Source organism: Corythoichthys intestinalis, chromosome 2 (genome assembly GCF_030265065.1).
Source record: "Corythoichthys intestinalis isolate RoL2023-P3 chromosome 2, ASM3026506v1, whole genome shotgun sequence".
Classification (NCBI taxonomy): domain Eukaryota; kingdom Metazoa; phylum Chordata; class Actinopteri; order Syngnathiformes; family Syngnathidae; genus Corythoichthys; species Corythoichthys intestinalis.
Genome location: NC_080396.1, coordinates 74,355,650 through 74,368,268, shown reverse-complemented (window position 1 = coordinate 74,368,268; position 12,619 = coordinate 74,355,650). Strand labels below are relative to the sequence as shown.

Sequence of the window (12,619 nt, the reverse complement as noted above, 5' to 3'; positions counted from 1 at the left end):
AAAGTACGAAAGCTGTACTGCATGCAAACAGGAATGATTGTCTCAGGATTGATTTATTCACAGATTCAAGGTAATTATTATATTTTTCGTATCATGCATGCATTTTGAAACGTGAAAAAAAATCAATGGGAGAAATTAGCCGCTACAGCATTGACATTATACTTTGCAATATTTAGGTAAAATAAATAGTAAATGCACGTTTTTTTTTTTTTTTTTGCTTTTAACCAAGAACCGAGACTCTTTTACATCCATTGTACTTCGACATATTTACGTAAAATGATAACTGCAAATTGTTTTTTTGTTGTTGTTGGTTTTAACCATGAATCGAGACTTTTGTTGTTGTTTGCGTCCATATCTATAAAGAATTCAGGGATTTAAGCATTTATTCACAAGAATTTTCAACGGAAAAAAGCTCTTTGTGTTTCCACTAGCTTTGACGGAGCTAGGGCCCCTATGAATCGGCCCTGCGCCACATCAATACATTATGAAGTCTATGGGTACAGTATCTCACCCTCACTTCCTCTGCTCTTTGGATCATTTCCTGTTGTTTTTAATGCAATTTTGGGCAACCTCTGGTTCGTTGGTCACCTCTTATTGACTTTAGGGCACTTCCAGGTAACTTTTTGATTTTGAGTCACTTCCTGTTGGATTTTGGGCATTTTTGGGTCACTTCCTATACATTTCTGGGTATCTCAAGGTCACTTCCTGGACATTTTAGATCATTACCAGACACTTTTAGGGCATTTCCGGGCCGCTTCTGGTTCATTGGGGACTTCTTGATATTGGGTCACTTTCAGTTGGCTTTGGGGAATAGCCTGGACTTCATACACTGCCCTCTAGTGGCAACTGTGAAGTTATGACGTAACTCATTAAACATGGCCGAATCCAGGTGACTTCCTTTTGATTTTAAGTCACTTTCAGTTGGTTTTGGGGTACAGTATCTCAGGGTCACTTCCTGTACATTTTGGATCTTTTCCTGTTGATTTTGGGGCAATTCTGGACCACGTCTGGTTCGTTAGTCACTTCCTGTTTATTTTATGACACGTCCAGGTAACTCCTGTTGATATGGGTCACTTCCTTGTCAACTCATTGGCCGCCATTGACGGCACTAGACATCCAATCCATTTTGACTGGGCCTTGGCTAATGATGACCGATGTGACTGTGGACACAAACGTGAGTAAAATGCAACCGTGCACATACTCATTCACACAAATCACCCACACAAATAAAGGAGCAACACAAAGTACCGTTTCAAACTATATTTGTCATATATTTCTGCCAACGCTTACAGCAACACAAGACTTTTGTCAACGGAGACACATTGCACATATAATACTCTTTTACACAGTACTAACGTTACGGTAGCGCAAACACCCGGAAGATGACCAAGATTGACACAACTCACAAGTAACTACACAAAGGCCTCTGAGAAGGGAAGGGATTAATATTAGTATACTTTTCAGGTGCTAAAGCGTACTTTGAAGGGGCGCATGATGCTTCACCGTGCGTTAGACCAACATTTTGGACCGACAGGTGATTCAGCGTGGCATTTCAGTATTCGGATTATGAGTGATGAACACAAAGTTGAGCCGAAGGCAAAGGAAACTCAGACGGGGTGTCTGAAGTTCTGGCCGGCAAAACGGGCCTTGTCGCCGAGCTCCTCTTCAATCCTGCGTGAGGGTGACAACTTTGCGTCATTAAGGCAAACGCGATTTTTAATTCATAATATTCATGTATTTCGGACCGACTTACCTGAGCAGTTGGTTGTATTTGGCCAAGCGCTCAGATCGGCAAGGTGCTCCTGTCTTGATCTGAAAAAATGAGAAATTCCAGTGAGACGCCAACAAGAGGGAGCAATCAAGTGATAGTCACCTTTTTTCATGCCGAAATGCCCTCAAATGCCACAAGATGGCACTATAGCCTAATTTTTTTGTTTGTTGTTTATCAAAACAACAGAGACCAACATTTTGTATTCAAGGTGCTTAATTTTCTTTTTCAAATCAACCTACTTTTGTTGATTATTGGAGAAATATACAGCAATCTAATCCCGTTTTCAGTGTAAATGTATTTTGATCTAGAATATGCAATTTCTGCAGAAATTGCGTGGGGATACTTTGGCTTTCTCTCTCTCATGGTTTTTAGAAATTTTGCGGCATTTTCAGGCATTTTCTTGTGAACGCGTTGGCTGCCATTAACGGCGCTAGACATTCAATTTCTGTTTATTTGGAATGGCGAAAGAATGCCAGTTGACATGGGTTTGACGTCAAGTGCCATCAAAGGTAGCCAAACAGTGCCCTATAATGACAAACTAAAATAGCAATTAAAAAAAAATTTTTTTTTTAAATTTTCTTTGTCTTTTCTATTCTTGATTTGTTTTTCCTCTGAGTTTTTTTCTGTTTGCTTTTTTTGCATTTTTTTCCTATGCAGTTTGTTGCAATTTTTTCACCCTGCAGTTTTTGGTGTTTTTCTGTTATTTTTGTGGTTTTCTGGGTGTTTTGGCAGTTTTTTTTTTTAACCATTTAGTGCAGTTTTTTTTTTTTTTTTTTTTTCTGGGTTTTTTTTTTTTCTAATTGATTTTTGCCATTTTTTTCTGGTTTTGATGTTTTTTTTTCTGGGCTTTTAAAAAAAAAAAAAAAAAAAAAAAAGCTATATAAGAACTACAAACCTAATATACAAATAAAATAATTTGACAACATTTTTTTTTTTTTGACATTGCTGAGACTAGCATGGCATGGCATGGGGGGCGGTTAATATTGCCTCTACTTACAAAATTAATTGGTTCTGAAAGTGATTTTGTAACCTGAAATATCTGTCAGTAGACACACGTTTTCCATGTAAATGCCCTAATATGTGTTCCAAACCCTCCAACATTTAAACAAATCTTTTACAATGCATAAAAATATGTAACAAATACATGTTACAATTAGACTATTGCACAATAAACATAACTTTGGATTTTGCGTAATGGAAGAAAAACAAGAATTGAGTAAAAAATAAAAGTTAATTCACTCATGTAAAACTGTCGGAACACGAGGGGTTAATGAGGACGCCGCCAGGATACACATATACACATACAACAGAGGTCCCGCTTAGCCAATTGTATAGCAGAGCAACTATAAGTATGTTACATCAATAGCACTGAAATATTAGCATTTACAGCCAGTTCTCCCAGTTTAATTGAATTGGACATCCTCATCCTCATCAATGGAAGCCATAGCATTAATTTTGGGTCACATCCTGTTCATTTTGGGATATCTCAGGGTCACTTCCTGTACATTTTTAATTATTTCCTGTTGATTTTAGGGCTTTTCTAGTTTACTTCCTGTTGATTTCCTGTCATTCCCCGTTGGTTTTTGCTCATTTTTGGGTCACTTTATTGCCTCCAATGAACACATAATTCGCCCTCTCTAATCGACATGGATTGGACGGCTACTGCTGCCAATGGCAGCCTGCGAGTGACTTATAATGACAAGCTAAAATATCAAATAATTTGGGAGTATTCTGTGCATTTTTGCAGTTGCTCTTTGTACTTTTTGGGAAGGTAGGGTTTTTGTGCACTTTTTCGCACCCCCCCCCCCCCCCCCCCCCAAATTTGCAGTTTTTTTCGATTTTGCCAATTTTTCCTGCAGTTTGTTTGTTTTTTTTTCAATTTAGTTCAGTTTTAGCAATTTGTTTTTACAAATTAGCGCAGTATTTTGCTTTTTTTCCCCCAAATTTGTGGGGGGCAGTTTGTTGGGATTTTGACCCCCCCCCCCCCCCCCGCAGTTTGTTGTTTTGTCAGTTTTTTTTTTTTTTGTTTTTTGTTTTTTTTTGCTTTTCTACTTATTTTTTTTTTTTTATAGTTTTAGCAATATTTTTATCATTTTGTGCATTTTTTCGTTTTTGCCCTGTATTTTTTTTCCGAGGGTTCTTCTGTTGTTTTTTTTGCCATTTTTTCTGATTTTGATGGATTTTTTCCTGATTTTTTCTAATTTCCAAGAGTGGTTGTCTTCACGGGTTGTGTGGTTTTTGCAGTGTGTTGCAGTGTTGCAATTTTTTCTGCATTTTATTTTTGTGTTTTTTGGTTCTATTTTTCCTGCTGTTTTGGATTTTGTGCATTTTTTTCATTTTTCTTCCCTCGATATGTTAAAAAAAATTGTTTTCGCGCCTTTGTTTCTGGTTTTGATGGGGTTTTTGTTTCATAAATGTTTTTGTTTTGAGAACAACAAACCTTCAAATATACAAAAAATATGACAACACGGGATTTGACCATAACTGTAACAATCACTAATGCTTGTGAAATTAATCATAGGGTGATACTCTTCTCTTATGGTGACTGTAAAAAAATAAGCTTTTCACCGTATTCTAATTTTCTGAGTTTGTGGTTTTAATAAGTTGAAAAATCTTAATGAGCAAAGTTACAACAAGGAACTGTCAATTTGTTGTTGTTGGTTTTCATGTAGTACTGTATAACAACTGCCATGTTTCAGTGAGCAAATACAGACGGCAGTACCTGTCCAGTGCAGAGACCAACAACGAGGTCAGCGATGAAGGTGTCCTCAGTCTCTCCGGAGCGATGGCTGACCATCACACCCCAGCCATTGCTCTGAGCCAACTTGCAGCTATCAAAACAAAACAAACCGTGAGCGGGTATTAATGGCGACAAGTTGGGACTCGAGCACGGCGTGAAGACGTACGCCTCCAGAGACTCGGTGACTGAGCCGATCTGGTTGACTTTGAGCAGCAGGCAGTTGCATGACTTTTGGGCCACACCCTTGGCGATGCGCTTGGGGTTGGTCACGGTCAGGTCGTCCCCCACCACCTGGATGCTGGTGCTGGCCGTGAATTTGCTCCACGCCTCCCAGTCGTCCTGGTCAAAGGGGTCCTCGATGGACACCACTGTGGGAGGGTCACCAGACAATGGTTTAGAACAAAGGGGAGGTGAACATTTTTGGATTTTGAAAACACTTGACAAATGGGGCTTGTTTATTTGAACTAGGGCTGCAGCTATTGAATATTTTAGTAATAGAGTAATCAACTGAAAATTCTATCGATTAATCGAGTAATCGGACAAAACTTTTTTAGGTAAAGAGCAATTACAGTATAAGTATACATGAGAAAAAAAGACATTCAATCCAATATTGAACCATTTTCAGTCAATCAATGTCTTTTCGATGTACATTGTTGAAAACAGCCAACGATTGCATTTATCATGTGACTAGAAAAAAAATTCACTGCTTTCACTCAAAAAACTTCTAGATCTTATGAAAAGAAACATATTTCTTACCTAAAAATGTAATTACGCTTGATAACACACATCACTTGAAAGATACGTGTTTTTCCCCACGTGTTTCAATTGAATTTCCATTTGTGTCAAGCTATTTTTAAGTTCTAGTTAAGTTTTAAGTTAGTCTAAACTGTAAGTACTGATAGGATTTTGAGTTTTTGCAGTGTTCAAAATAAATGTATGAAACCTGCAGTATTGGAGCACATTAGGGACTAGTGCTACTTGGTGTTTTATTCAGCAATGGCTACTGAGCTAAAACTGACAGTTAGCTTTATTATGTTTTAATTTTACACCCTCATCACTATACAGTGCTGTGTTTTTACAGATTAAATAAAGCCTGTATGTAAGACACATTAGCTACGCATCGACAGTGGTCATAATCAATAGAAACGTAGCCTTCCGAAGGTCTAACGTTACGTGAGCGAGTGACAGTAACGTTATATTTATTAGTAGGGGTGCAACGGATCACAAAACTCACGGATCGGGTCATTTTTCGGATCAGCGAAAAGCAAAAAAACAAACATATATTATACATATCTATATATAATTTTTGTTTGTTTAGTGAAAACTGAAATTATTAAATTAGAATATATAAAAGTAGTGCACAAGGCATAATATCTTCTTTTTAACAAAATTATAACAACTTAAAGTGCAACAGCAACATAGAAATGCACATCTCCTTTTAATATTGGTTCCAATGACCACCAATAAAATAGAAGGAGATGGTCCATTTTATTGACCGAGACTCCCTTTTGTGATGCCAAATTCACTACATGTGCAAAGCACCCTATTTGTGCACCCAGTCCTGCCTCCTTCACTGCATTTATGTGATTTTTTTTGCATTATCAGTTGTTACTGGGATATTAGTACTGGGCCTCCGTATCTTCCATTCTTCCACTGCTTGTGTCAGTACCTGCGCAAGATGAGTGCCTGTGTGACTCTCATAAAGGGGGCGTGTCTGCAGCACTGGACTTTTCATCTCCCACTCTGGTGTGATAAAGTGAGCGGTTATCGTCACATAAACTCTCCCTTCCACTGGACGTCCACCCGTCCGTCTTGAGCGCAACAGTTGACGCCCGGGATAGTTCATTCACAACGTTTTTCTTCTCTCCTTCGTAGAGATTTGGCACAATCTTTTCTCTAAAGTGTGTTCGCGATGGGATGTCGTAGCGTGGCTCAAGCACTTTCAACATGTATTTAAAGCCCTCGTTTTGCACAACTGAATATTGTCTCATGTCTGCAGCTATAAACACACTGATAGATTTAGTGATGTCCGGTCGGATTGTGCAGGAAGAGGCTGCTTAAATGGTCGGTGATGCGCGGTTGTTTGCCTGCCACGTTTTCTTCGGTCAGTAAAACACCCGGGTGATGTCGCTTCTAACGCGTGAACATACTGGATGTGTTTCCGCTGTCATATGGCTTCTTATGCCACAATGCGTACACACTGTCGCGGTTTTGTCCTGTGACCTTTTTCCTTTGTCATCGTACTTGACAGGGAAACCAATATGCGCCCATACAGGGGATTATTTAAGTTTAGCGGGGCGTTCAAGCTCCTCCTTTCCTCCGCTTGCCATGTATGCAACTCTGCACTGTGCACTCTGCTCCCCTCTTTCTCCGCTCTACACAAGTTTGTGCGCCCGAAGCACATTTTTCTCTCTCTCAGAAATCAATCCGCGGATCACATGTGTACCGAACCGATGACGTTGATCCGAACGGATCTCGGACCAATCATGATCCATTGCACCACTATTTATTAGCGATGAGAAGTCTACTGCTTAAAAATGGCGGCTGTTTACTAACGCTGCCCAGACACGGCCGAGTCTGTCATTTCGTCCTAAATGCATGCGATATCTATGAGACTCATCAGACACTACCTGCTACCACACCAGCATCACGCGGACGTAGTTTTTAGCAACGTCGGCGTAGTTTGTAGCGGCTGTCGGATGTAGTAATTAAAAAAAAAAAAATTTTTTATTGCTTCTTCCTCTACGCACGTGACGTCAGTGCGTTGTTCCGCATTAAAAGTAGTCCAGGCAAAACGTGATGCTTAGAGCTGTCAAAATTAAACGATTCCTCGAGGTGAATAAAATTACTCTGATCAGTTTTTAAACTCGAGTTACTCCAGTTGCTCGAGTATTCGTTTCAGCTCTAATTTGAACAATTCATAAAAGAAAAATTAAAAAAAAAAAAAAATATATATATATATATATATATATATATATATAATTAAGAACAGTGGACAGGCAGTGTACAGCAATTTGTACATTCCAAATGCATTGTCAAAGAAAAACATGGAAGCAGACTCTAGGAATGTGATAGTTTGTAGTAGTAGTTTGCTTGTAGTTTCATTCTTTTAATAAGTCATGTAACTTGCTATGATCAAGGGTTTTGAACAGGCATGATATACTGATGTGTTGCCCAAGGGTACACATCTGATGTTGCTCACCGTGGTCCGCAGTGTACTCAGGGAGCTTGTGTGTCTGCTCAGACACATGAAAGATTAGAGGGAACATTGCTTGAAAAAGTTAGCACACACTTACTGTATGTCTTACTGGCTGACGTCATAATACGATCTCTACTGGATGACTACTTCTGAAAAGCCTAAGGCAGAAATGGTCGCAAAGCAATATCTACCAAACTGCATCTACAGTTTTGATTTGCAAATTGCACGACACTTCCTAGCCACTGTAATTAAAAAAAAAAAAAAAAAAAGCATGGAGAATGTAGTGTATATGTGTAATGTGTTATGTTATGTAAAGCGTCTTTGAGTGTCCAAAAAAGTGCTATACAAGTTTGATGTATTATTATTATTATTATATGACCCACCTGGATAATCATTAACAAAGCCCCTGTAGATGTCGGCCAGCTTGTCGGAGGAGATGTAACGGCTGGTGTCCTTAGGAGACTTGAAGTCCAGGTCATACTTGCCATCCTGATAGAACTCGGAGGCAGCCACGTCCATGCCAATGACAATCTTGTCAGTGTAGCCAGCCTTGCCAATAGCATTCTTCAGGAGCTCCAAAGCTTGGGGAAAAATTCAACACACTTTAGCCCCTCTCACAAACATATCCCGGTAAATTCTTGAGTAAGGTGATGCGGGATTTAATCGTGTCATTGCTTTCACGCATGTAGAGATATCCCGGGAATGATGCGGGTTGGACATTTTCATAGACTTGTCCTGTGTTGCCCACTGGCGCTCTCTTTGTGGGGAGGGCTGCTGCCGCGATCTTATAACCCGGACATTACTTCATTTTTGGTCGGCATCCACTGTCATAATATTGGTCAAATCGTGTTTTGTTACATAGCCCGTTGTGGGAGCGTTCCCGACGTCATAACTGCAGCCAATTCAAGCTAATCAAGACTGCACAGATGATCCAAGAAAAGGGTGCCGAGATATTAACTTGCTGGGCGCCATTCGACACCTTGTACTCTTGAATTTCGTGCATTTGCTAGCTTATCCGTCTGCCACCCTTGTTTTGAATTTCCCTACGTTGTGCTGGTATTTAAGTACATTTGTTTTGTTGTCTTATCGGCTCTCTGCCTATCGCTTAGGTTAATATTATTGATCCCCGTCGACCTACTGTCACGGACCCATTGATTTATTTCCCCTTTTCCGTGATCCTGTGTATTTTTGTTTGTATTCAATAAACCCTTACCACACATTTCCAAACATGGACGATGGACTCTCTTCCTCAGCTTTACGATCCAGTAGCAAGTTAATTTCATTATGTTTCCTTTATGTCATCAGCCATCGTGCTGTGACCCGGGAATTTAACGGATGCTTTCACATACGCCTTGTCCCGGGAAAGTCCCGGACATTATATTAAGACGCGACCAGTTAAATGTCGGTATAATCTCCTTGTCGGACGACCCCGGAAATTGCTTTCACATACAAGGCCTGCCGGTTTAAATCCTGGTATTTTGTTTTGGTGTATGTGAAACTGGCTTTTGAGTCTAAGATCATTATGTGCTAATCATTGTTGTTTTCGTCAACGGCGATGATTACGAAAATATGTCATTGAGGAAAATTTTTTTCATGAACACAACAAGCTAAGTGTTAGCGTGCGTGTCCGCGTTACCATTAGCATTTTGTGTACTCATGTGTGAACAAGACTGCCTGTTGAAGGATGGTTCCTAGAACTACTCTGTCATTATAGGAACTGAGTACTCTGATTACTTCAGTCTGAAAGCGGCTTAAGGTAATCATTTATCTGTTCGCAAATCACAAATGTTTTGGTTGGCATTTTAGTGGCTGGCAACCAATGCACTTAAGTGGATGCCTATATTTAGCAAGCAGAAGTGACATGATAAAGGACACTCAGTTCTCACCTTCCTTGTTCTCCAGGATATTGGGAGCAAAGCCACCTTCATCCCCAACGTTGGTGGCGTCCTTGCCGTATTTCTCTTTGATGACGCCCTTCAGGTTGTGGTAGACCTCGGCGCCGATGCGCATGGCCTCCTTGAAGCTGCTGGCGCCCACGGGCAGGATCATGAACTCCTGCATGGCCAGTTTGTTGCCAGCGTGGGAGCCGCCATTGATGACGTTGAATGCCTAGAGGAAAGTGAAATGATGACATTTATCCATGACTAGAAGTGCCACATATTATCGGATGGACGATAATATTGGCTGATAAAAGCATTTTAAAATTATATCGGATAATCTCGACATCGGTTTAAAGGTTCATCACCCATTTCACAGATAACTGTGCGTCGATGATAAATTATGACGTTTGCCATGTATACTGTAATTAATTTATGTGATACTTGTGCTCGTGTCACTCGTAATTGTTGTTGTAGCTCATTATCATGGCATTTTAGCTTTGCTGGTAGCATCCCACTGCTAACGTAGCACCTAGTGAGTGATAATATACTCACGTGGTTACAATGTATTATATCGCTCATTTATATTTATGAGTTCCTAAATGAAGCCTACTCAATGTTCATGTTTGTGATCGCCATCTATTGTGGTTGTAGTTAACAGAGTAATTTATTTACTGAGTGCATAGCATCCAACTATACCAGTCATGACCTGCTGTTCAACGCTGTTTACTCACTGCTTGGCCAATGCTGACACCTAGCGGTCATTTCTTGTATAACACCTAGTTCATTTAAGCCTGAAATTCAACTCTGTGTATTGTCAATTATAATTTATTTCATTATAACTAGTAATTTATTCTTATTATCCCTTTTCAACACACAAACCACACACGTTCTATTATAAAAGTACATTCAAACAGCACAATGGATGAGAACAACATGAATTAAAATTCATCAAACCAAAGGAAGTTGGTGTGTCTTCTCTGACCAAAGGACTAGGCCAATTTCATCCAGCAGGCAACATCATTACAGACTTTTGCCTTCAAAGTGAATATTGTACAAGGACTGTACAAGGACATAATATGTTAAATCCAGGAACGCATATATCGGTTTGATATCAGCCTATAAAAGCATTTTAAAATGACATCAGAAAATATCAACATCATTGTCGGTTTTGGACCAAAATGCATGTTGCCTTCAAAGTGACTGTAGAAGCCTTTGTACAAGGGCTGGTCACAGCTGAGCACAACAGTTACAGTTATTGACCATTAGAGGTCTCCAAACTAAGATGTTTGGGATTTGTTATTTGAGCATTATCATTTTTGTAGCATCCAGTGGGGCATCACAATACAATTAGCCATAATATGTTAAAGGGAACCTCTGAGTTAAAGACTTGTAGGCTCTAATAAGATACAATTATTCTCTTACTAAAATATGTTATTAGAAATACATATCTTATTGACATTGATTTAAAAATATAAAAGTTAGTACATGTTTTGACCTACGGAGGGCGCCATGTTTTATGCGCGCAATGTACGCTTGGAGTGATGACGCTGCTGGTCAGATTGCTTTGTTACAGAGCTGTGGATGAGTTCCCAACGTCACACCTGCATCCAATTCTAGTTCATCAGCAGAACCCGATCCTAGGCGGGTCTGCCTTTCATCGCGGTTTTCCCCAGTTTTTTTTTTTTTTTTTTTTAAATTTGATTCCGACCCACTGTCACGGTACCTTTTTGTGTCGCCCTTTTTGCGATCGCATGTTTTTTTGTGTGTTCAATAAACACTTTTACGCAATCTCTATGTTATTGCTGTCTGAAATAAGCCACGTTAAAACCCTTTTAAAATCTTATAATATCAACATCATTGTCAGTTTTGGACCAATATGCATCTTGCCTTCAAAGTGAATGTAGAAGCCTTTTTACAAGTGCTGGTCACAGCAGTTATGCTTATTGACCATTAGAGGTCTATTAACTTAGATGCTTGGAATTGGCTACGTGAGCATTATCATTATTAAAGCATTCACAATATGATTAGCCATAATATGTTCAGTCCACGATTTGATTTTGTGTGTGTGTGTGTGTGTGTGTGTGTGTGTGTGTGTGTGTGTGTGTGTGTGTGTGTGTGTGTGTGTGTTGGACAATTTCGGTATATCGGTTAAAAAGTCATTATCAGAAAACTCTACTTTTTTACACCAAGTAAAAAAAGTGTTGTCACTTGCGCCTTTTTTCTTATTTTTAAAATGATGTAAACCACCAAGTTCCCGCGTTTGAAGCGTCACCTTTTAATCAGGAAGACTGCGTTTTGGAGAAGACTGCCATAAGTTGATTGCAGGCTGTGTTTAGTGTATTTAGTATATACATTGTCTTTCGCCATTAGCCTCAATGTAGCAATGCTGACGCTGTACAATGTGTTTGTCTTTTCTTATTTTGTATATCTGAACTTTGGTTTTATGGCGTTTTGATGACCAATATACATCTGTCAAAGCAACTGTAGCCTCAGCGCGACAGGCTCAATCCTGATTCAACTTATTTTTCGCTTTAACTACAAAATAACGTAAGCTTAAATATCCCTCACAGGCACAGGGAGGATGACATCCCGGTTGCCGGCCAGGTCAGCGATGTGGCGGTAAAGCGGCACGCCTTTCTCAGCGGCACCAGCCTTGCACACAGCCAGGGACACGCCCAGGATGGCATTAGCACCAAATTTAGCTGAAATGAGACAGACGCGTATGGTGAAGTTAATTTATTCCAGCGCAGTGGATGAGCGCATCTTACATTTGTTCTCTGTTCCGTCCATGTCCAGCATCAGCTTGTCAATCTTCGCCTGCTCCTTGACATTCACATCCTAGATTGCATATAAACTCAGATTACATTTCAGGTCAAATGTAAGAAGTCATCTTAAATTCTAATAGATGTGGCAGAACACAACACAAACAGTTAGCAAAGTCACTGCATTTCACAAAAAAATATGTCTCAATATAAAATCAATGTGTTAATATAACCAAAAGGATAACACAAAAGCATACGCCTAGCATT

General features: G+C 39.5%; 1 protein-coding gene across 2 annotated transcripts in view; it reads right to left on the bottom strand.

Moving 5' to 3' along the window:
• Positions 1-1,245: 1,245 nt before the first annotated feature.
• Positions 1,246-12,619, bottom strand: part of eno1a (enolase 1a, (alpha)) — a 28,041-nt gene continuing 16,667 nt past the window's right edge. For both annotated transcript variants that reach the window (XM_057826224.1, XM_057826233.1), the window contains 8 exons: positions 12,359-12,428; positions 12,159-12,292; positions 9,597-9,819; positions 8,094-8,291; positions 4,678-4,879; positions 4,494-4,602; positions 1,754-1,812; positions 1,246-1,671 (listed from right to left, as the gene is read on the bottom strand). In XM_057826224.1, the coding sequence (XP_057682207.1) occupies positions 1,608-1,671; positions 1,754-1,812; positions 4,494-4,602; positions 4,678-4,879; positions 8,094-8,291; positions 9,597-9,819; positions 12,159-12,292; positions 12,359-12,428 (1,059 nt within the window). In that variant the 3' untranslated portion in view covers positions 1,246-1,607. The remainder of the gene's footprint in view (positions 1,672-1,753; positions 1,813-4,493; positions 4,603-4,677; positions 4,880-8,093; positions 8,292-9,596; positions 9,820-12,158; positions 12,293-12,358; positions 12,429-12,619) is intronic.